The 25,906-nt window shown below is 41.3% G+C and overlaps 1 protein-coding gene across 2 annotated transcripts in view; it reads left to right on the top strand.

Annotated features, from left to right (window-relative positions):
• DSCAM (DS cell adhesion molecule) overlaps positions 1 to 25,906 on the top strand; it is a 640,159-nt gene that overhangs the window by 557,987 nt on the left and 56,266 nt on the right. For both annotated transcript variants that reach the window (XM_033091571.1, XM_033091562.1), the window contains exons 20-24: positions 2,638 to 2,771; positions 18,240 to 18,393; positions 21,950 to 22,067; positions 23,384 to 23,547; positions 25,310 to 25,408. In XM_033091571.1, coding sequence (XP_032947462.1) covers positions 2,638 to 2,771; positions 18,240 to 18,393; positions 21,950 to 22,067; positions 23,384 to 23,547; positions 25,310 to 25,408 — 669 coding nt within the window. The remainder of the gene's footprint in view (positions 1 to 2,637; positions 2,772 to 18,239; positions 18,394 to 21,949; positions 22,068 to 23,383; positions 23,548 to 25,309; positions 25,409 to 25,906) is intronic.

Raw genomic sequence — 25,906 nt, 5'->3', positions numbered from 1 at the left:
TTCATGATAGTGGAGCAAACGCATTTGCCTTTTTTTTTTTCATCTGTTTGCCTTCTCGTTTGCCGTGTGTCCCATTCTTCTCACTCTTCTTGCTCGAACCTACCTTAACCTTCCTTTTTTGTTTCTTACCTTTAGAAAGCTTTTCCAAAGATGTCCCATTAATTGTCATAGAAACAGCTTTCTTCGTGCTCATGTTTCATTCATTTCCATAACAAATTAAATTGCATAATCGTGACAAGTACAAATGTCACAAACAGGGAGGGAACAAGTGTGACTGACTTCCATTGAGCAGCAACTCAGGTGGCTGTGGCTGAAGTGCCTGGGCTCCTAGAAAGAAGCTGGCCAGAGGGAGTGTTGGGCATGGTGGATGCCAGCCCGGTGGTTGCTTTATGGAAGGAATGGAGAACGTTGGCTAATCTGGGGTATCCATTAGGATGGAAATACCAAGAGAAGGTCCCCTCTGCCATTGGTGTTTGGGAGAAGCCCTGGTGGCTCTGAGCCAGCTTGCAGATACGTGGATGTCTTGGCTATTGCCCTCGCCTAAGGAAACCTACACACAACTGCCCTTCACACTCAGGACAACGAACGGTGCCTTGCTCCCAAGGACATAGTAATCCAGCCTTCATCACTTTTTTTTTTTAACTTTTTTTTTTATTAGTTTCAGGTTCACAAGACAAAGTAATACTTAGACGTTTATCATTTATATCCCTCGCACTGTGTCAACCCCCTGCCCCCCATCCACTATTGTGTGCTTCCTTTACTAGACCCTCTACTGCCAGCAGGGTGTGCCAGAAACTGATACCAAGATCTCTATTTTCAAATAGGAACTGTTTTCAAATAGGAACTGTCCAAACCATGTGTACTCTCACCAGACTTGTTGGTTTTGTTGTATTGACCTAGGAAGGTCAAGGTGGCAATTATGAGACACACATTCAACCCCCAAAATATTTACTGAACAGTTATGTTGTTGTTGGAGCAGGAAGAGACTCAAAGATTCCTCCAGGGGGGCTCACAAGAGACTTCTATTGGTTTGAATTTCAAGACCTCCATCAAGGTGGGAACCACGCTCCAAGTAGACAGTTAGACAATGAGGAAGGAAGCAAGAGCCTCCGGGCTTTTCTTACAGAAGCATTTTTCTCTTCTCCCTGTGTCTTCCCGATCCCACCCCATCCTCCCTCTGTAACCTGGAAAACAAAAGGTCGGGGGAGGGCTGTAATGCCTTCAATCTCACTCCCAAATTATGCTTAATATTTTTAATACCATTTTCTACCTCCTTAGATGGTTTTCAGACTGAAGCTTGTATCTATACAAACTGTGAATCTTTGACACAAAAATCCATACTCATAAAAAATGTTGCTGTACCTCTCCTGGGCCAAAAAAGGTGCCATCACAGAATGTTTGGGGCCAGGAAGAGTAGCCGCTGATGACTGAGGTAGTTCCCCTCATTCATCTTAGCTCAAGAGGCAAGATACACACCTCCAGCCCACTCAAAGCCAAAACCTGCAGTATAAATAAGAGTGCCCCGGAAGCTAAATCCTCCAGCTATTCGGAGGCAGGAAATCACCAGGAACTGAAATGGGTAGGCAAGAGTCCCAAGAAAAATAGGGACTTGCAGTGATTGTGTGAGTTCTGGTAAAGACACAAGTACTCATGACACGTGTTAAAGAACAGGAAGGCAGACTTTACTCAGGGGACTACTGAGGTAGGTGTAGGGTCTGCCCCCAGTGGGGGATGTGCAGTAGGGGAGGGAGACTGGGCAGGACACTGAACACAAGCGTAACAGTGGGAATTTACAGCCAAAGAACAAAGGGGTATGGTAGGGTCTTTGGATGGAAAATTACAAGAGGAAACAGTAGGGGTAAGGGAGGGACATTCTGACTAAGGTGATCTAACAGGATGTTTGCTGAAGGCAGCTGATGATCAGATGTGACCTGGAGGACAGTAGGGAATGAGGACTTTGATGAGATATCGAGGGTGGTCAGATGTTGAGGGGATTCTGGCTGACCCAACTTAGCAGGATTCTTGTGAAAATGGAGCTCTTAGAGGACATGTCCAAGCACAGGGCATAGTGGGCTCAGAGAGACTCTTTCCTATGGCTGCTGTAACAAAGTGCCACAGACTTGGGGGGGAGTGGGGCTTCAACAACAGAAATGCATTGTCTCATGGCTCTGGAGCCCAGAAGTCCAAAACCAAGGCGTGGGCGGGGATGGCTGCCTCTGAGGCCGTGAGGAAGAATCTGCTCCCAGCCTCTCTGCTCGGCTTGTGGTTGGCCATCTTCTCCCTGTGTCTGCACACCATCTTCTCTGTATGCATGTCTGTGTCCAAATTTCCCCCTCCCCCTTTTTTTTATAAGGACACCAGTGGTGTTGGATTAGGACCCACCCTAGTGACTTCATTTTAACTCGATGACCTCTGGAAAGACCTGATCTCCATAAAGGTCACCTTCTGAGGTCCTAGGGGTTAGAGCTTCATTATATGGATTTTGAAGAGATACAATTCAGCCCATAACACTGACTCTTGAAAAGCTGAGCAGAGAGAGTGGCCAGGCCCAGACAGCCTAGGGGGTCATGTCAGGCGGAGTGGGTGTGAGCGCCTGGGTGGAGACCATTTTTGTGACTAAATGCATGGCTCTTCTAGTTCCAGGTCCTCCCGCGGGCGTCAAGGCAGCTGCGGCCTCAGCCTCCATGGTCTTTGTGTCCTGGCTTCCCCCTCTCAAGCTGAACGGCATCATCCGAAAGTACACTGTGTTCTGCTCCCACCCTTACCCCACAGTAAGTTGGTAAATAACCAAGTGCCTTTCAAGCGCCTTCAGCCACAAGCTGCCAGAGCTCATCGGGGACGGTTCTGGTCCTTTGTTTTCCACCTTCTTGGGTCTTTCCAGTGGTTTTATTTTCCTCCCATTGTCTCCAAATACAAAGCAACATCCTTATTTTCACCTCATTTGAAAATACACATCTGAATCATTGTAAGGGATACAATTGTCTAGAATTATTGTTTATTTGGTGGCTTCCCACCAAACTGCCAACCGGCTTATCAAAATCAAAACCCAGAGGCCTTAATTGTGCCTTAATTGATAGTCAGTGGACAACACCTATTGATTTTGCTGTTGGACTCCTCATTAAATGCACTTTCAGCCTTCCCTGCCTCTCCCCACCACCTCGTTGGTCCCCACCTCCCCCCTCCCTCTTTGGCTTCCACCTCCGCCCCCCCCTTCCTTCCCTGTACCCTCCCCCACTAAGAAGCGCCGTAGGCAAACCCTGTTGTGCTAGAAATAAGGGACTTTAGTGAGGATCTGTGACCCACACAGTGACGATAGCAGCTTAGTCGATTGTGAAGGAATTAAAAGTTAGAGCACTTAATATTCCAAAGTGCAATATTTATTATCATTAATATTATCACCACTGAATAATACCTATAGAGTTAAACTGTTTCCTAGACCAGATACAAAAGGGAAATTTTAGAGAAAAGAAAATGGTTCATGACAATCTGTGGAGTTTTCATGGAAATGTTTATGACATTTTGTGAGGTAGGTACCGTGTCTAATCCATGGTTGTATCTCCCAGCTCCCAGCATAGAACTTGACATGCGTAGATGTTCAATAAGTGCTTGTAGAGTAAATATGCAAACTGATTTTGGTTTTATTATGGTAAAATATCATAACATGCAATTTACCATTTTTAAGTGTCCAGTTCAGTGACCTGAAGTACATTCACATTGTTGTGCAACCGTCGCTCTTATCCATCTCTAGAACTTTCCATCTTCCCCAACTCAAACTCTGCTCCCACTGAACACTAACTCCCAACACCCTTCTCCCCCAACTCCCAGCGCCCCCATTCTTATGGATTTGACCACTCAGGAGACCTCATATACGTAGAATCACACGGTATTTGTCCTTTTGTGACTGACTTGTTGCACTCAGCATAATGTCCTCAAGGTTCATCCATGTTGTAACATGTGTCAGAACTTCCTTCCATTTCAAGGCTGAATAACGTCCCCAAACTAATTTGTTAATTAATCTTTTAATTCAACCGATATGTTTCCCTAAATCTACAGTCTGTAAGGGACCCCAAGGCCTGGTGGCACTGTACAGTGAGCATGATTAACGGTGGGGAAACGGGGTGAGCGTGTGTGCAGATCACTGAAGTCAAGTTCACTGCTGAACATATCAAGTTGTCTGTTCTGCCATTTGTATGTCAGCAGCGGCACCTCCGGGGTTTAAGTAGATACAAACATGACGTGGTCAGAGTTGGGTTCCAGAACTTTTTTGTGGGTACCTAATTTAGTTTCAGACTGCCGTAAACTCTCACCTACTGAACCCTACCTTCAAAGCCCAGAGATGCAAAGCAGCGTAGACACTGAGGTGACAGGCTGGGCAGTTGTATCCCTGTACTGAGAGGCAATTCACTGAGGACCCCTCTGTTAGCCCTAACATGTCACCGTTGTGACAAAGAGAGACAAAATCATTGCTGACGTAAAGAACACCCATGTTCCACTAGAATTAGAAGTGTTTCTTTACTCTTATTCATCCATCCATTCATTTATCTGTTTGCCATAGGACTCTCATTTGCTATTTTGACATCAACCAGCTAGAAGGAGACTGACAGGGTACAGAGAACACCAGCAGCTCCCTCGCTCTGTCTCACCAATCTGGCCTTTATCTCTAAACGAAAGATCCCAACCTGACTTACCTGGAATGAGTCTGAGTGACTAAGCCTTAGATGAGTAAGCCCCCATTCATGGATGCTGTGGGTCGTCTGCGTTCCCATCCCCCAGCCTCCAAATTCCATACGATGAAAAAAGGATGACGTACTGTCCTGAAAACATGATCAAAAAGTCCGTAGGATGGAGTCGAAGTTATTTGCCCAGGGATTTCCGTTTTCTCTCCATTTGCCCACCTAGTCCTTTCTCAACAAGACCCTTCTAAAAATGACAGTAATGGGATCCAGCCAACCAGAAAAGGGAACTGACTGAAGTTCTCCCCTCGTTGATGTCTTACAACCACCACCTCTGTGCTGTCTTTTGACCTTATTAAAAAAGCACTGTGGATCGCGAAATATGATCATCCCAGGCGCCTGTGGTCTTCTGGGCAGTACCGTGTATGAAGCTTTGCAAGGAGGGCCCCAAGCTCTGGAACCATCTTCAATAAAGCGAGGTGAACCTGAATCGGGGTTATTCCAGCTCTGTGCATCCGCGTTGCTCTTCATCTACTTCAAGTGTTGTTTAAGAGCACAAGGGCTATGTTTTAATAGACTTTATTTCTTTAGAGCAGTTTTAGGTTGACAGCAAAATTGAGTGGGAGGTACAGAGGTGTCATATACAAAGCCTGTTTTTAGAAAAAAATAATACCGTGACAAGGAAAGATCAGTGAGAACTAATGCACTTCTCTTCAGAGGTGAGCCCTTGAAAATTCCATCTATTATTCTGGGTTTTTTTCACATGAAATTAATAAAAAACTGTAAATTACTGAAGAGGGTATTTTTTTCCATCTTTACTTTCTGTCATTTAATTTTAAGTCAGAAAACTGGACATTCTCAAATTTGCAGAGGCTTCTACGTGTCTGCCTATGCGTCAGGATGGACACCAGAGGGCAGTCCTAGCTCTGTATTTTTCTTGCTCCTGTAGCTGAATTTTTTTTCCTCTGAGATGATTTCATAGTTCAATGTAGAACATGGGAGGATAAATCAGGACACAGCATACCCTGTAATTTAATCTTCTTTATAAGATTCCCTCAGCTAACCTCCTTGCTGACGTACATTTTCTCTCAAGATCCCCACTTCATCTCCCTTGCTTGGGAACGGACCTTGTTAAAAGACACAGGCTGTTTTCTCTACGTGGAAAATACATTGTCTAATCATAGGTATTTGTTTCATGGTGTTCTCTCAGTTCAGCTTAGTGAAAGATGGACGGGTGGATGGAGAGTTGGTAGAAGAGGGTAAAGAGGGTCAAATATATGGTGATAGGAGAACTGACTCTGGGTGGTGAGCACACAATGCAATATATAGATGATGTATTATAGAATCGTACACTTGAAACCTATGTGATTTTACTAACTAATGTCACCCCCCAAAAAATTTAATAAAGAGTAAAAAAGGTATTAGAAATTGAGGTTTTGTGTGGGGCCAGTCAAGAGACTATAAATGCTCGTACGTACGCAGACTGGTTGTCTGAAGGTGCAGCCTGCTAAACCCTAATCTCACTGTAGGGGCCAGCAAATGCAAGGAGTCATCGACCCCTCCCATCAGAGATTCGAACAGTAAAATCTCAAACGTCATTTGATTCTGAGATTCCTCTAAATCATTTTTGGACCATGGCTATTAATTTGAATAGAGATTGATTTGAACGATCAATTCGCATGCTCTGATAAGCAATGGAAATCGGAAGGAGTGAGCTAAACCTGTCGGGTCCCAGAAAATCGAAGCTTGATTTCCTCTCGAACCCTCCTCCCTACGTAAATGCAGTCCATGAGAAATGTTATATATTAAATAAGCACTAAGATATAGAAACCATCTATTTTATAATGCTAATCTGATTTTCACCAAGCTGAAAAATGTGAGATTAGATAGCACAAACTGCTCCTTAATGAAGAATAAACTCAGAAAGCCTAAAATAATTACATCAATGAGCTGGGCTCCACAACAGTTATTCCAGTTTCAGACAATCATGTTATCCAGTTCCTGCACATAGTAGGTTGCTTAGTGAGCCGATGATGATCTACCAGTCGTCTTTGCATCCGGAAGTCGTTCAACAGTTAACTCTCCATGATTAAGCAAGTGTTCTGGGGAGCAAGGAAAGTAAATTTCACCAGAACCAGACAACTTTTAGTCCAAGGGAGCAGGTGTGCGTACACTTCCCCAACCCTCCCAAGAGTGCATGTAGTGAAGCCGTAGTGGGGCTGAGGACAGGAGAGCATGGCTTCAGAGAACCAAGTGTTCAGGAATCTCCAGTCACCAAGGGGCGCAGTAATGGAGTCAGGCAAACCACATCTAAGTTGATCATATATAATTATATAAATGTGATTCTGTGCAATGTTCATTGTTTGTCTCTCAGAAGTCACCATGGACCTCCCAGTTGTAGAATCCCACTACCTCTTAGAAAGAGGCAGCGTTCTTCCTGTTTTAAGTTTTAGACTAGCATGCTAAACATAGCTATTGATTTTTAAATCCATTCTTTCTTGGCTCCCATTATCCTTTTATTCTTTCTCTCTTTCATTGATGCTTCTCCCTGGACACCCCACCCTTAAAGACAGGCATTTTACTTTTTCGTGTTTTTTTTTTTAATTAAAGGTATTCAAATTATTTTTCTTGTCAGTTTTTTTTAAATTAGTTTCGGGTGTACAAAACAATGCAATAGTTAGACATTTCACCCCTCACAAAATGATAACCCCCCTCCCCCAATCTATTGCCCCTCTGACATTGTATATATCTATTACAATTCCATTGACTCTATTCCCTATGCTATGCTCCATATCCCATGACTATATATATTAAATTATAGTTAACATACAAGCCAAAAAGCTCACTGATTTACACCAACAAACAGTTCTATTTTTCTTTCCCATTCATCACCACTGTGAGTTGGTGGTAGCTCGGTTCTATGTTATCTTCATTCCAGGAAGGACCCAGACAGGTTTTATGGCAGAGGGAAGGAAATCGCTGGAGGGTCTGACATAGGCATAAAATGGTCCAGCACAAATCATTGACCAGAATTCATCACATGACCTCATTCAACCACAAGGGAACCAGGAAGTACAATACTAAGACATACCCAGAGGACAGGAAAGGCAGAATGTTTGAAGAACAGCTCTAATAACAACCATGGGAACTGCAATGAAAAAGGACAGAGTGCCTTTCTTGAGGAGTTTCTAGTTCTAGGGAGGGCAGAAAGTACCAGAGATTGTCACCGTTCAGTGTGATGTGTCAAAGGACATAACAGTGGCATGCACAGCACAGGGTGACACAGGAACACAGGTGAAGGGATGTTACTTAAACAATAGTCAAAGATGGTTTCCTAGGACGTATATACAGCCCTGGCTTGCAGGAGGGGAAGAATTGTACCAATGAAAGGGTATTAATATGATCAGAGGAAATAGCATCTGCAAAGGGACATCATGTCATGAGAATCCTATCTCTTCAATATCTTTTTAATCCTCTCCCTCCTTTCACACCCACTGCCATTGCCTTGGTTCAGGTCCTCACCTGGGGAACCCAAACTAGGTCAGAAGGTTTTCCACGACCAGTGTCAACTCCCAGTCCACTGTCCACATCACTCTCGTGATTGTTCTTTCAAATTCTGGATCTGATCACGTCATTCCTTTGTGCAAATTTCTTGACTTCTCCCTTTTTAGCTAAAAAAAAGTTCAAAATTGCCATGATTCCCTGTACAGATTGCCACAGTCCTGTCCAGTCTCATATTCTCCTAACCTTACCCCATCCATTTTCTTTTCTACTTTATTTTATAAAAGATTGTTATGACCCTCTAAATAATTTCTGTGACCCACATCTTAAAACTGCGGTTTTCCATCAGTTAATTCCAATGATTACTTGGTGCAAGAGGAGTTGTTACTATTATCTTCACTATACTGGTACTGAGAATTTGCTTAGCAAGATAAAGAGAGGGTCTACCCCCGGCAGGTGTGTGAGCTCAGAGTCCGGCTCTACATTCTTACCTTGCCCGGGAAGTGGGCTCCATCTCACCTCAGAAATCCCCAGCATTGATTCTCAAACTCAACGCTGACGTAACCATAATGACCTGTATCATTGTTAGATGGAGCATAGTTAGGCCCCTCTAGTGATTTGTCAATTTCTTAAGTGCAGGAACCACAGTTAGTTACTGCTATGCCTTTGAAAAACCTGTTATTATGCTGAAATAGTGGATGTTCAACAAATGTGTTGAACTAAATTTTATGGATTATGGCTCTGAGGTTAAGTCATATAATGAAGTTTCTGCTCAATAAAGCAGGAAAGTGTGTTATAAACTTTGGGGTGCTTTCTATCTCACAAGGAGTTAGATGAAATGCCTGATGAAGTCACAGACATGGAACTCATTCTTCTGTAGTTCTGACTAAGAGATCTAATGGTGGATCTCTTTTTGCTGTAATGGCAAAGCTAGAAATTATGGAGATGCCAAACCTGGCCTAAGAATGCACAGTCATGTTCCATTTACACCTGTGCAATTAATTACTTGTTCATCAGAGCTTCGTTGAGGACTTCTGTGTGGCTAGCATGTGCTAGGCTCTCTGTGCCCGGTTACCCATCATACTGTCACATGGCTGGGAAAAAACCTCGAAAAATTTCCTTGAGAGAAAGCTACATCTGAGCATCCCAGAACTATGAAAACCAAAACCAATTCTGCTTTTATAAAAACTCTTGGGAAGCACATTCTTGAAGTTTCCACGAAAATATCTCATTATTCTGTGGCCAATTCTCATCGAAATAGTTCTACATATTCTTTAAATTTTTCATGCTGTAATTTACATCTATTTATTAGACTTTGATCTTTTCAAGGAGTGGGGGAAACTGCATGTTATCTTTTATAATTTAGTCCTTTAAAAATTGTCTTCCTTCCTCCTTTAACCTGTCCTCAATGAACCAACCAATAACTGCTCAACCTTTCTGTTGGATCCATATTTTAATTTTTCTTTTTGATCATCATAGTGGTCATTCAACTTCACTGAGCATCAAGTGAAAACTGTCAGTTGCTATAGTTGGTTAAAATGCAGCTGACACTTCCTCTAAGGTTGGGAGAAAGCTTGGTCTTTAAAATCCTGAGCCCGATTTTGTACTCTATGGAGCAAAGGGAAAGAGAGGGATACATTCAAGTGGAATGAATTGCTGTACAGAAACAAGCCCCAGAAATCTCTTGAAACCCAGTCTCACAAGACAGCCTGCCCAATTGTGCAGCTAACTTGCCAATAAGTCTCCTGGCATTGTGATGACATTTATTCAGAGTAGATGGCAGATGTATGTCATCTGTGTGTGTCATCATTGCTGCTTCTGCTTCCTCAGTACCACAGGTTAAAGTGGCCTTTGGATCCACCAGCTTTGAAAGATTCTGGCTTCGGAAACATCTTTTCCACTTGGTCTGACACGGACATTATGGTACCACTTAAGGAAATAAGTTGGTTTCAAGTCTTTTTGAATGAAGACAATGAAAGTAGCTATTCTTTCCAATACTGTGTATTATACATATATTATTTTTATTACTAAGAATAGCCTGTCTCGGGGTGGCTAGTTAGCTCAGTGAGTTAGAGCACGGTGCTCTTAACAACAAGGTTGCTGGTTCGATCCCCACCTGGGCCACTGTGAGCTGCACCCTCCACAATGAGATTGAAACAACTTCATGCTAAACGAGGCCTTTTCGCAGAATTTATTGAATAGGTGACAGCAGTTAAATTAATAAAGCACTTTTACAGATAAATAATTTGCGTGGCAGAGGGTATGACAACAGAGAGCGGATGAGACAAAATTGTAGTGAATGCATATGATTTTGTTAGAAAGAGCCTGGGAACTGTAAGGCTCCTGCAATGCCCGTCTGGCGAACTGGACAGGTCCCCTGGTACTGAACAATAATGTGGAGGAACCAATAACGTGGAAGAACTAAGTTTCTTTCATGCCTTTTCTGGATATCAACTCTAATTCACTTGCAAAACATCGGAACAATAATTTTTATTTTGGAAGGCCAAAAAGTAAAATATGTTCGGCTTGGGAGGCGTTTTTGAAAGTAGCCAATAGTCATATATATGATAGCAATGACAGATTTCAGTCACATACAGAAGAAACCACCAGAATTTACTCGAATAATACAAATAGCTTTAATATACACTACTATTCTTTCTGTAAGTGCTGGCACCCGCTCTCCCCCATAAGGAAGTTCTTTGTGCTATAGTATTTTCTTCTTTCAGAGATGAAAATAGTGAACTAAATCAATTAAATCAAAATGTATTATACATAAGGATTTTGAAAACACAGGCAAATTGTAAATTGATCCAGCTAATTGCTTATTCTTAATGTAAGCCAGGCATTTCCCTACCACTAAAGAGAAAGATTTTATATGTTATGAATGTGCTGCTGCCCAATAATTAAAAGAACTATCCATTTTGTTTATTCTGCTTTGGGGGAGTCTTTTTTTTTTTTTTAATCACTGCTGCGAACATTCTAGCTACAAAATCAGAGCATTCAAGTTCTTTTCTTAAAATCTGCATGTTAATAATCAGATATAGAGCTGTTTAAAGCACCATATTTCTTTGGTAGAATTAGTTTTTCATTAAAAAGTTAATTGAATTTTCTTAAAGTAGAATTTTTTCTATATCCATCAGTCACACTGAATAATTTGATCTGAGCAGCCTACGACTCCACAGCCGTTCTCTCCCCGATTTTTTCTATTGTATTCAAATAATTTCTAGGTCATTATTAAACTCCCTACTACAGGCATTTCCTCAGCCCATTCCAGTGAGTGGTTAGTGGGTCCCGACCCTGCAAGGCTCTGATTCATTACCCTGGGAATATGTGGAGGGAGGCGCGTGAGGCAAGGGCCACACCCTCAGAGCCCCCGAGCTCCATCCAGCAGGGGAGGAACATGCAAGACCGTAATCCAAAGTGGAATCAAGAAGAGGAGTATGAAAGACACATAAGCAAAGGACCATTAGGGCACCTGACGGAGGGGATTAGAGGAGGTTTACTGGGCTGTTCAAGTGCATCCATGGAGCGAAATCGCGAGAGGCATTTGAGAATGAATTCAGCAATTATTGGGGAAACATTCAGTTTTATAGAAATTACTCAAGAGCATTTACTGTAAGTCATGGTGGCTAATTTATCCTGTTTACTGGTTAAAAAGTATCTTAGACAGGAACGGGAAAAGATGACACCAAAACCACAAAGCAAACAATCCTGGAGTGAAAGCAGGTCTGAAAGACACTATCCTCAGGCTAGCGGGGGGGTGACATTGAAGCACTAGGAGAAAATTAACCTTCTAAGGACCTTTCCAGTCTTTTGAGGAGTATACTGTCCAGTTCCTTAGAAATCCATGACTCCACCCACCAGACCGAAAGCAATAACACCGAAAGGCAGAACACTTGACTGTGAGCTGTCTGCCTTGCGTATTGCAATGTTTATACCATTTGCTGCCCTTTCCACTCTGGGTACAATTTTCGGGAGGCAAACATATCAGAAGTCTTATTAAAAAACTCACTATAAATATTTCTTTAAAGTCAACTTCATGAAGTTTCCATTTGTGTTCCTAGGCATTTGGCAAATGTTAATTGTGTCCTCGACCAACAACGGGAATAGTTTTAGAAAGAGACTTCAAAGGATTTTCTTTCTAGATTTTAGCAGGAATTTGTCAGAACCCCACCTTGCCTCATTTAAATTAATTTTCCATTTGCTGAGCCATGACCATCTCTTGTTTCCATGGGACAGGAACTTACCTTATAATTTACACACTGGAATTGAACTCAATAAATGCCTATTCGTTCAAACTCAGCAACTATTTATGAGCTTTTACTATTACTAGGCATGGCGCTAAGTGCTTTTGCATGCATTTCTTACCACAACCCAAAGGAGAGATCTGAAGTCCAGCAAATTTATATGGCTGGCCTTCCCTATACCTCTGGCCATCCCTGATCAGCCACAAGCCCCCACACTTCCCGTGAAGTGGTGGTGTCATGACACCCCAGCAGTACAGACCACCAACATTCCATTTGTAAGTACAGTATTTGTGATAGCTCCATACATAGACCGTATAAATATTTTAAGTGTGTGTCGCAAACAGAATACAAAGGTTTCCCCTCAAGAACACTATGGATTGTCCGTGTTATGTGACATCAGCTAGAGAGAAAAGCCTGTTCTTCTTACTTCACAATCTCTCATGGGCCAAGAAATAAATCACCTGGCTGTCACTGAGTGCCATTCAACTGAGAGGGATCCATTAATAATAATAAATGGTAGGTTAACTCTGGATTCTGATAGACCCAACATGGTTAAATACTTTTTAGATGAGAAAGAGCAGCCTTTTTATTCTCAAATGCTCCCAGGAATGTACGATAAGCGCAGAATAATTGAGAACCCCAGTCCACAGATGCCCTGTCTACTCCATCATGCCAGGCACAGAGCAGAATTAAAAAGGAGCTGTGTGCAGCATTCCCCATCAAGAACCATGCCTACGCAAGTCATGTGCCTGGCACCAAAGCTTTCTTACTGTTGATTCTTTCTGTATTTCCACAGGTCATGAAGGAACACTTAAGTCTTCCCTTAAAATAAATGTTTATCTCAATTATACTCATCCATTCAAGATTAATTCACATGTTAGACATGGTAAAATCTTATAGAATGGCTAATATCTCTGTCTTAACTGAATGATGAGACTAGAGAGTTAAAGATCTACCAGAAGAAAATTAAATATTTAGATGAGAAAAGGGTCTTTCTCCCCTGCCCACAAATGCCTCCTTTTGCCATATATTTGATTCATTAATCCCTAAGAAACTACTTTGGGAATTTGCTTTTCTCTATGCTGCAATGTTTTATCTTGTTGCCCTGAAGAGCCAAGCTTTTCTTTGTTCCTTTCTACCCCTCCACGCTCATTTAATGCTTCAAAATCTTTGCTGTATTAACCTCGCTGAAGTATTAGGAAAAATCTGGAAATAAAGCTGATCCCTTCTCATTGAACATTCATTGGCATTTGGAAGGGAGTGTCATGTCATGACATGCATGTAAAAATTAGCAAGTCAGCTTAAACACAATTAGATCGTTGTGTAGGAAAATCTGGTACCCACTAAAAAGACAATTAATTAAACATAAATATAATCAATGTTACCATATGTCATATTAAAATACTGAGCGAAATGTGTCATAAGGAAGCAGTATTCACCATCCCTCTTTCACAGAACAAGCATTTTTGGAGGAGACTTAAGGAGAAGAATTTAATCAAATAGATTTGCTTGACTACCCTGAGTGAGCCTCTGATTATTTTTTCCCAGTTAGCTCTTTTTCTCTTACCTGTTGCCTCCTCTTGAACTTGTTAACAATGGTTTAATTGTGCGCCATCTATCAATATGTGATGCTGTTTAAAATAAATATGTAATTTGCAGTACACTCTTCTGATGGAGGCATCTCATACCTATGGTGGAGGATGTCATACCTCTCAAGACATCCATTCGCCTGTAGGGTCCATGTATAAGCATCCTTAACCCACCAGCCTGGAAGTAGGAGCCAGTCCCAGCACAGACTTCTCTCCTGTGAGCAGGGCTAGCCTCGGTGGCTATGGCTAGCCTTTAGTCCTCTCAAATGTGACTCTCCAATCTCGATGTCCTTCAATCGATGACTCCAAAACCACTCTCAGAGTGGTTTTCTTGGAGCTCAGCCCCCCACCTCCAACCTTTAAGTGATAGAAAGAAAATATTAAAAGCAGCCAGAGGGGGAAAAAAAACATATTATATAGACATAGAGACATAGATATCTCACACTAAGAATATTCTAGTCTTGACTCAGCCTCTCACAGGGCCCAGAGATGGATGATGGGCAAACCCTGTACAGGTGGTATCAAATTTCTTGTTAGGAAAGAAGGTATGGGTATCTTTGGGATGATTCTCATCTGTGACGGCCATGGCCAAAACTTCCAGACAACAGCAAGTCACATTTAATATCCTGTTATATACATTACAAAGAAAACGAGTCGGTGCTTTAACTGTTTAAATTGTTCAGTTGGCAACTTTCTTCTCACCTTTCTACTGAGACTGGGAGAATGATGCCTACTTATGGAAGTCATCAGGGGAATATAGTGGCATCAAAGGGTGGCAACTTTCCCAAGTAACCAGTGGGAACCCCTGAACAGCCTGGCCATTCCTTTCCGTCCTCATCCACAGAGAAACCTCATTCCAACCAGAGGAAGTTTATATAAATAAACCATTTTTCTTTTAGCTTTTGGTCAATCTTTTATATAAATGGTGCAACAAATAGTGTTGCATTAGAAATCATATTTTTATCATAGATTTTCACCCTGTCTTGTGTCGCAGGTAAAAATTAAGTAAAAGGCTTATTTTGGAGGTAGTCAAGGACAAATTGTGCTTTATAGACAAGATCCTTACTGAGTCTTAACTAAAAGCTGTGCATTCTTCCCAGAAAACCCTTTTTTTGTAAGTACATTTTAATGCTCTGTTGATGCTTAATATTCATAAAAGCGATTGTTATAATTTGTACATCATTAGCCTTTATGAAATTCATTGGCAACAACATAACTTGGGAACATCACAGAACACAAATAAGTACACACAGTCTTGGATTCTCTCTTTGGTTTGCCTGGAAACAAGCCAAATTCCCTCTTAAATTCTAGAGGGGTTAGTTTATCTCATGATTTTCTGAAGTCGCAACAGGACTGGTGTGTGTAAGGGGGTGGGGGCAGAAGGGGCAGGTGGGGTCCAGATGCATGTACACACATGCACTCGTGAACGCTTGTGATCCCCTTTAGTCATCGGATACTGTTTGCTGTAGTTAAATACTGGACAATGGGCAAGTCTCTGCCATGGCTTTTTGTTGAGGGAGCATAGGATTTGTGACGACTAAGAGGTACAGTCAACATTTGCTTTCCCTGTTTAACTTCAGAGCAGGTTATGCCGCCTCCTGAATCTACATAAGGTTTACTTAACAGCTCACAAGGGTAAAAGAAAGTCCTTCCCTCATTTGGCCCCTTGTGTTGGCAGCGTGGAGAGTGAGGAAACAGCACTGGACTTGGGAGCAGGAGGACTAAGCTTGAGCCTCTGCTCACCATTGTCTGGCATCGTGACCTCAGTGAGTCCCTTACTCTGTCTGTACCTTGGCTTCCTTGCCTTAGTCAGATTTTATAACAAAATATCCCACTGAATGACTTAAACAACGGATGTTTATTTCTCACAGTTTAGGAGTCAGGAAAGTTCAAAATCAAGGCACCTGTAGATCCCGCATCTGGTAAGGATCCACTTCCTCGTTTTTGTTGTAGCCTCACGAAGCAGAGAGAGAGCTCTGGTCTCTTCCTCCTCTTAGAAGGGCACTAATCCCATTCAGGAGGGCTCCACCCTCATGGACTAATCACCTCTCAAAGGCCCCACCTCCACATACCATCACATTAGGGATTAGGACTTCAACATATGAATTTGGAGGTAACACAAACACCATTCCTCATCTGTTAAATTCATCGAATATCAGCCTACCTTTTCCACATGGTTTCTTTAAGGAAAGTTGTGACCTATCTTAGTCAGTGTCTTCTGTGAAGTTTCATCCATTTTTGCTTCATATGTTTTGAAGCTTTCTTATTAAGTTCATAAATGTTTAGGGTTGCTGTGTCCTCTTGATGAATCAATCCCTTTATCATTATGAAATTACCTTCTTTATCAGTGGTAATATTCTTTGCTGATAAATCTACTTCGACACTAATATAGCTACTCCAGCTTTGTCTGTTTGTTTGTTTGTTTGATTAATGTTAGCATGGGGCAGCTTTTCTGTCTTTTATTTTTAACCTACTTGTGTTTTTATATTTGAAAAACATTTCTTGCAGGCAGCATATTGTTGGGCATTGCCTTTATATCCAGTCTCACAATCTCTGCCTTTAATTAGGATTTTAAATCATTACACTTAGTATAATTATTGATATAGGTTTAAATCTATAATCTTGCTACTTGGTTTAATTATTGCCCTATTTGTTTCCTTTTCACTCTTTTTCTGCCTTCTTTGGATTAATTGAATATTTTTATAATTCCATTTTGTTTCTTTTGTTGGCTCATTAGCTTTATTTTGCCCTTTATTTTGTAATTTCAGTGGGTTCTTTAGGATTAATAGCATATACCTTGAACTTACCACATTCTACTTTCTTTTTTTTTTTTTCCCAATTTATTGGGGTGACAATTGTTAGTAAAATTACATAGATTTCAGGTGTACAATTCTGTATTACATCATCTATAAATCCCATTGTGTGTTCACCACCCAAAGTCAGTTCTCCTTCCATCACCATATATTTGATCCCCCTTACCCTCATCTCCCACCCCCCACCCCCCTTACCCTCTGGTAACCACTAAACTATTGTCTGTGTCTAACCACATTCTAGTTTCAAGTACATTCTACGCTTTATATGTTTTCAAGATTATTCCAAGTTAAGCAGGTATCAGCACCTCATTCCTTTCTTTTGTTGAATAATATTGCACTGTATGGATATTTTGTTTATCCATTCATCGGTTGATGGATATTTGGGGTATTCGTATCTGGAAATTTTTTACTGGATGTCAAACATTGTGAATTTTATGTTGTTGGGAACTGCACATTTTTATCCCTGTAGATATTTTTTACTTTTGTTCTGGGAAGCAGCTAAGTTATTAGGCTGGTGCAAATGTAATTGCAATTTAAAAGGTTAAAAATAATTGCAAAAACCACAATTACGTTTGCACCAACCTAATATTTAATGACAATTGGATCTTTATGAACCTTATCTTTAATATTTGTTAGGCCATACCAGTGTGGTGTTCAGTGTAGGGGTAATTGTACCCCACCACTGAGGTAAGACCCTGATGCACTACATCCAGTGTTCCGTGAATCTGGAGGGTTTCCAGCCTGGCTGGTGGGGTCGGGCACTAATCCCAACCCTGCGTGAACGCTGGGTACTGTGACCTCCAGTCCTTCCAGGTGGTTCTTTCCTGGCCTCAGAGAGTTCCTAACAGGCATGCACAGACCTGCTCAGCTGAGTTCTTTCTCTGTGTAGCTCTCCTCTTTCCAGCCCTCTGTCCTGTGAGTTCAGCTCCCTCACAGTCTCTCAGTTCTGTCTCCACGACTCAGGGAAGCTGCTGGGCTCCTCCTGGGTTCCCTTCTCAGTGCCATGGCCTGGAAACTCACAAAAATATACAAACCCTGCAGTGATAGGCCTTACCTCATCTGTTTCCCATGTTTCACAGATCACTGTCCATTACCCGACGTGCAATGCCTTTGAATCTGTTGTTTCCCATAATTTGTCTGTTCTTTGGTTTTTTCGGGTTGGAGGCTTGTTACCCCATCTTGTTACTCCATAATTTAAAGGGTTAAATTACTCACTGGTGGCTGTCCAAGCTGCTGTACAGAGAAATGTAGACTATGGGGAGAGATACAATTATAGCAAATCCAGCCGTTCAGACAAGCATAAGGAGCAACTTTGGTTTCTCGTGGTAGATAATATGTTAATAAGCACTCTTTTAGGAAATCCACTTGTGCCATTTGCCTCCTTGAATGTGGGAACATTTATGTCTCCTCTCACAGGTGATCAGCGAGTTTGAAGCCTCTCCTGACTCATTTTCCTACAGAATCCCTAACCTGAGCCGGAATCGTCAGTACAGTGTCTGGGTGGTGGCCGTGACTTCAGCTGGGAGAGGCAACAGCAGTGAAATCATCACGGTGGAGCCATTAGCTAAAGGTGTGCCTCTGTAGGGAGGACCGCGCTCCCGTTGTCATTTGGCTATTTCTAGGTCTCTGTTCTATCTGACATAAGGCTGACAATGCCTGAAAACTCAGGTAAAGTAGGTTATCACATTTCAGCCCAAGACAGTGTTGCTGCTGGCTGGCCCTGGGCTTTTGTGCAAATCAGAAAATAATCCTCCCAGAAGGGAAACACAGTACCAAGGATGAGTGGCTTTGCAACTCAGTGTGGCTGAGTTGGGAAAATTAGGGAGAGGAGCCCCCACTCACCCCTCTGCGTAGGTGAAAATCACAACATGGCAGCTTCCCAAGGAAGCTCTATTTTCCTCAGAATCAGGTATCACACTTCTTAAAGAGAAATGTCTGTATTTTGGTCTATTGAATTTGGAAACTCACAAAAATAAAGTCATTAGGTCTTCTTCTGTTGATAGAATACTCTGAACAAAAATCTTAAGTAACAGTGACAAGTTGGAGTCACCAGAGAACAAACACTTCCTAAAAGTAAATATAGTATCTTCACGTTGAGATGGTTCCAAAAAGCACATACGTAGAGATGCAGAATATTCTTATTCTACTTCTGGTAATTAGGGTCCCCCTAAATTGTCACTCATCATGAGTAGATGTATTTAAATAACAATCCCAGGCTACCAGGAGATGCCCCCAGATTTTGGACTACACCACATTGGCAATTTATTACTAATAAGGCTTATCTTATAAGGGTTATAGATGCCTGGAAGAGAAAATAAACATTCCCAGAGTTCAGTTTTACTTCTAAGAGCTCTTGTTTTTATTAAGGTGATAGGTAAGAAAGAGGCAGAATAAAAGAGTGAGAGGAAAAGAGAGTGGTGTCCCACTTTGAATACAGATAGAAAATAAGTACATGGTTGGTAAGGAAAATAAATTCATGGAATAGTTTTGTCTATTATACTCCATGATCATGATATCCAGCTACACCTAATATGCACTTTCTAGCACTTGGAGAATAGTGATCACCAACCAATGGACATAAGGACTGCACTGTGGCATAAAATAAATAAATAAATAAATAATACAGCCTAAGATCTAGGATTAGCAATAGCTTTACCTCTTCCCTGCTTTAGTGTGTTCAGTGTCATAGCTCCAGATATCGCTAGAAATGGCCTGGCTAACATGGCAGGATATGACATACGTAGAGGGGCACAAGTGAAAACTGACTTGTCTAGAGAGATTAAATGTCATTTGTACATTTAGAGTAAATCGTTTGGAGTGCCTATGGTATGTCAGGCACTATGCTAGGGATACAGGAGTATTTTAGTCAAAGGAACCTGACTGCTGAAGCCAAGATTCTGGAAGTTTCCAGTGGCTTAACAGAATAACACAGTCAGTCCACAGATATTTCTGGGCAGGTAGCAGAGCAGGGTCCAGCCTCCAGAAGAAGACTGCAGCTGTTACGGAGGGAGTGAGAGAATGGAACCTTGGACCCATTTCTGGAGGAAAGCCGTCCTGTGGAAGAGCCTAGGCCAGGATTGGACCCAGAGAGCACGGCCACATGGCTGAGAGCAGTACAGGAGCCAGCAGGGTTGTCCGGGTTGCAGGTGGACTACAGGTTCTCATGAGAATCACCTGAGCCCACCAGAGATCTACTGAATCACAGCGCCAGAGTAGGAATCTGCATTTCTCACAAAGATTCTAGATGGTTCTCTTGCCTGCTTCTGATTTGAAAACCAGGTCTGCTGTGTTCTGTTGCCTACTCTTGGAATTTTGGACCGGGACCCTTTAAATTCCAACTGACAGCAATAGGCATGAATTCTAGAAACTGGGTGTGTTGGTCTTGAAGAAGAAGTTCTAGCTGCTGTTTCTCAAAATGCAATGGGAAATTGTAAGTCCTGGAATTAATTTTAGGGGTTCTAGCCAGCATATTAAAGAATTAGAATGGAATAGGATGGAAGAGAGTCAAGTAGTCTAGACTAGACTTGGTGGGGGGTGAGGGAGCGTAGAATATGTCAGAACACAGTAAGTTTTAATTTCTAGAACTTGGTCTTTACTCACTCACCCATCCCAGTGTCTGTAGCTTCTGGGATTAAGGTAAAACATATTTCTTACAGCAGAGAGAGGGCTCTTAAAAAGCTTGAAATCCCCTAACTCTAGTTGGGTTTCCCTAATCACTCCCATTTTTCTTGGAGAAATCATATTAAAGAATGATCTGAAGGGTTCAAAAGAGAAAATGCCAAAATATCAATGCCAGGAAACCAAAGCCACGTGACTAGGATATTTTCCTTACTGTGATGGAAAATCAGAACCATCAATGACTTATGAAATGGTCTCTGCCGTAGAATGCTCCATTCCGTGACAAAGGGTGCCATCCACAGGCCAGCTCGGAAGACCTTGCTCTAAGGAGGAAGAGCTTGAGTTGCCCCCTCAGTCGAGGGGCATTGCTTCAAACACATGGTTGGGTTTCACTGTAATATTTGCTGCACAAAACATGCCCAGCTTCTGAGCCCCCTGGCATTTCCTCTTTCTCTCTGCTCTTGCCCACAGCACTCAGAACAAAAAAAATCAGAGTTGTTTGATAGAACTTCATAACGAGGCTTGTGTTCTAGACCCACCTCTCCTGGGATTCCAGGGCTTTCCAGATGAGTCTGCTCCTTATTAAACCGGAAATGGCGCAAGGGTTCCATCTTTATGGGTCCAGAATCAAATTGGGGTGACATTCCACCTGAATGTCTATGCATCAGCACAGGCTGAGCTTCCGGAGGGGACATCCCACAAAGCAGTATCCCAGTGCATGGCAAAGGTCACGCAAATAGCTTTGCCTCTGTCAGCTTTTGTGCCTCGCTCAAGAAGGTGGCACCAGAGGTGCTGGGCCCTGCTGGTCAGTAAGGAGGCGTCTGCTGACACAGGTCCACCACGGGTTTTCTCCTCTCTACCTTCTGGGCCCTTCTGCGACTTTGGGGCTGCGCCAATGTCAGATGCTCCTGGCAGGTGCTCCTGTTTGAGCATCTGAATCACTGACCCAAGCCAAGGGTTATTCTTCAAGAGAGGCCACTCTGAAAACATTTATTTTCCTTAATGTTTGTGCTGAAGATCAAGTTGATATAAGAAGGTCAGGAAAGTACCACAAAATTGATAAACAGAGTTGTTTCAGTTTTATTTCTTCCTGTCTTTTGGAGCTTTATGTTTTGTACTGTCTATTCTCTCAGATATTAAAAGTATATTTTAATGTGCAGTTTTGGGTGTTGAGATAGATTGTTTAATAAAGTGCTTTGAAAAATAATTGGGTTCATAGAAAACACAGCTTGGAGCTGCTGGTCTAATGAAGCCCCGATATTTAATGGGGTCTCCTCATGTTTAGTCAATAGAGGGGAAAATATGCTACCATAGGGTTGTTCAGGTATTTGTATGTTCTTACAGTGAAACTCCCTGATGCCAGAGAATAGCCTTGACAGGTGTAACATGAATCAACAGTGCTGCACTCGCCGTTTTTTGGGGTGTTGCTGTATTGGAGAAAGTCATTTTGATGTCTGTGCAGACAAATCTGTGTATTAATTGGGCTTCTCCTCTGGTTGGTATTCCAGCTCCCGCACGAATCCTTACCTTCAGTGGTACAGTGACTACTCCATGGATGAAAGACATCGCCTTGCCTTGTAAAGCTGTTGGGGACCCTTCTCCTGCAGTAAAATGGATGAAAGACAGGTAACCAGTAACCCAATGTATGCCTTTAGTGACATCCTAAGAGATCACATCAGAGTTACTCTGTTGGGGCTAGTGGTCTCATTTCGTAGTCATTTACACTCATGAAAACTATGAAACCAACCAACTCTTCTGAGGTGCAAGGAGGGGGGGAATCTCAGCTTTAGCACTAAAAGGACCTGATCGATTATGGAAATTCTCTATGAATTCAGAGCCTTTAAATTCATAAAAGAATACTTGCAAGGAAAATAGTCTGACCAAGCCAATATTCTCTGTGGAAGTTTTCTGTACTGTATCATGTAAATTTCTTACATAGCTAAGATGAAGGTATCAACGTTTATGTAAGACTTAGCGCCCATCTTTTCTCCTTACGAGATAATGGACCAACTAACCCTAACTGAAACGCTCTGAGAAATAACTGTAAGAAATGGAATACATTAGGACTTTGCTAATATAAAAGCTGGTTTTCTATACTCAATAGTAATTATTAAAATAATAGCAGTGAAGACAGAAGGGAGAAAGTGGGTGAGATCTATTCTGTCCTTGTAACTTTTTAAAGTGCTTAATCTCTGTTCAGAGGAAGAAATTAGGTTATAAATAAAGGATCGAGAATTCACTAATGAGCTTAGAGATTTGATATAAAATGGATTCAGAGAAGTGCTAATTTTTAAATAAAAGCATTTAAAGACATAAACTATTGAAATAATAGTCTTGGTCCAGTGACCACTTTTCTCATCGTTTTAAAAGTCAGTTAATCCAAAGGAACTAAGTATGCTCCCCAGGTCAGACGGCATGCTGCCCGATGAGGGGATGTCCTCAGATGACTGAACAATCACCACCGTGGCGGTGGTCGCGATGGCGATGGAATTCTCTTCATACTGGGACCAACTCGTCACCCCTTACCATACCACACAGTTCATTTTTATGTCAAAATCATTAACATCTGTAACTTTAAGTGAATCTACAAGAGATCCCCAAATGTACTTGTCCACATATGATTTGGTCAAAATGGCACTTCTGCCCACAGAAGGAATTCCCAAAAGAGGAAGTCACCGGTGCCTGTGGGGGACACAGCAGGCATGGACAAAGGTGAGGAGCCAGAACCCAGGCCCTCACCTTGCATTAACATAGTGTTTTCTACAAAGAACAAAACTGTGTTATTTGATTTTTCTTGCGATACACTCATAGTTTAGTTGTTACTTAATACAAGCTTCCAACGGCATTGTTGGCTTCAAAGAGAGTCTTTATGCTCTTCCCCAACCTCAGCTAATTTGGATTGTAATTTCTTTAATCTGTGCCTTTTTCTTCCTGTGAGGCAGTAACGGGACACCCAGCCTGGTAACGATTGATGGGCGAAGGAGTGTCTTCAGCAATGGGAGCTTTGTCATCCGAACGGTGAAGGCAGAAGATTCCGGCTACTACAGCTGCATTGCCAATAACAACTGGGGGTCCGATGAAATCATTTTAAATTTACAAGTGCAAGGTACAAAACTGTGGGACTCTTTTTAATGACATTTGTTGTACATGTGCCTATAGACAAAGAGTAAAGTGGAGCAAATTGAAAAGTCAGCCTTTATAAAGAGCTAATTGCTATTTTCATATTACAAAAGAAAATATGTGTTCATTTTGGAAAATAGAATTAAACAAATCAAAGAAAATGAAAAGCATTCATAATCCCAGAGACAGCACTAGCTACATTTTTGTGTATAGCGAGCCTAGTCTCATTTTTCTTTATGTGTGCATCGATGAAAAGTCCTTCTTAGTAAGTTCTACTAATTGCATTGTTTACTCTACCTATGTATAAGCATAAACCAGAAAACACAAACAAAAAGTAAGTCTGAGGAGGTATTTTATTTCTGCTAATTAAATTGTTATATGCAATATGTAAAAAGGACACTAACTGAAAGGCTGTATTACTACCGTGTTTCCCTGAAAATAAGACCGGATCTTATATTAATTTTTGCTCCAAAAGATGCATTAGGGCTTATGTTCAGGGGATGTCATCCTGAAAAATCATGTGAGGGCTTATTTTCCAGTTAGGTCTTATTTTAGGGGAAACATGGTATAATATTTAATTGTGTATATTTAATGCAGGCAATGGATTTTTTTCTTGATAACGTACACAAAAAGTACACAACCAATTCAAGATTGCAAATTAAAATCAAGTATAAAATCCCAAATGGCCACTGACTGGATTCAGATTGAGCTGCACAAGTGATATTTTATTAGTAGAAAAATCAAAGTGTATGCTTCTTTGGATGTAAGGGTTGTCACATTGATAAATAATGGCAAGTAAAAATAAAATTAGTATTGTCCTAAGTGGGAGGGAAGGGGCAGAGAAGAACTATATTTTTTAAAAATCATCCAAAATTGATCTGGAATTTCAAATTGATTGAAGTCAGGAAAAATCCAAAGCATTTTAATAGACACTATATTATGACTCTTAAGATCTGGATCAATTTTTCAGGCCTTTAGATTAATACATCAGGCTTCTCTAAGAGGAAAAGACAAGGACATTTTATGGGAAGCTTTCTATATAATTTGGATATCCTGATTCTGAATTTCTCTGGCATTTCTGTCCTCAGAGCTAATCCCAAATAATGAGGCCCATTAGTAGAAGTATGTATTGTGCAAACCTTGTATGAGCGTTCAGACTGTTGAGTATTGTTGAGCATATATTATTTTATGCCGCTCAATGGCATACCTTTGGTTTTCAGAGGAGAGAAAGAGAGATAGGCTGGGAGGGAAGGGAGGGAGTTGCGTCTTGCAGGAATAGCTAAGAAAGTGGAAAATTTTGCAGTTCTTCTTCCCACAAGTCACTTTCCCCCTCCCTCTTCCTCATCCCTGAGAACAGAACAGCTAAGTGGATGCCATTTATCTTTCTCACTTGAATCATGGCTGAAATTCAGGGTAAAATAATACACGTATCCTTCGTAAGTTTAAAGAGATTTCAATCAGTAATGAACAGCTCAGAAATTCAAGGGATCGGTGAGGAATGTGTTAGATATAAATCCAAGTAGACATGTGGTTGAATTCTCTTTAAATAATAGATTCACTCTGTTCTAGCTCTTTAGCCCAGGATATCAACTAAATAGACATTTTGACAGAAGTGAATTGCATATTTTGGCAACCTTAAACACTTATTTAATAAATGGCTGTTAAAACTGATTTGGTAAATGACTGTTGAGGAAGATTAAAGATGTGAAAAACTGATTCTTGTTTTCTAAAACCTGTTTCCTCCCCAGTCCCGCCAGACCAGCCTCGGCTCACAGTATCCAAAACCACGTCTTCTTCCATTACCCTCTCCTGGCTCCCTGGAGATAACGGGGGCAGTTCTATCAGAGGTAAGAAGAAACAGGTTGTCCACAATCACCCATCAGTTGTCATTAGCCACAGGCCGTGAAGTGACACATCTTCATCAAATAATTTGATGTGTTAGTTTTTCCTCCAAAAACTACATCGTAAAATTAATTCTTCCATTACCTAAATAAGAAATCACACATCTATTTTTATGGTATTTGTTGAAACTTATCATTTCTCCAAGGAATCCCATTCACAAAATTATTCTCGTGCATCCAATCTGAGTGAAATATTAACAAATGCAAAAAAAAAAAAAGAAACAAAAACAAATTTGGTAATCTGTCCCCTGAGGTTCTGTATGCCATTTCTTCCCCATATTGTCAACACTGTATCATTCATTCATTCATTCATTCATGTACTCAATCATTCATTTAAGTAATCACAGTTACTGTTCTTATAAAGTATTAAAAGATGGAAAATGTAGAGTTTAGATGGATGGAAAGCGATCTATTGGCACAAAGCTTTTGCAATGAGTGCATAGT

Source organism: Rhinolophus ferrumequinum, chromosome 2 (assembly GCF_004115265.2).
Source record: "Rhinolophus ferrumequinum isolate MPI-CBG mRhiFer1 chromosome 2, mRhiFer1_v1.p, whole genome shotgun sequence".
Classification (NCBI taxonomy): Eukaryota; Metazoa; Chordata; class Mammalia; order Chiroptera; family Rhinolophidae; genus Rhinolophus; species Rhinolophus ferrumequinum.
This window is presented reverse-complemented; position numbering and strand designations above follow the sequence as displayed.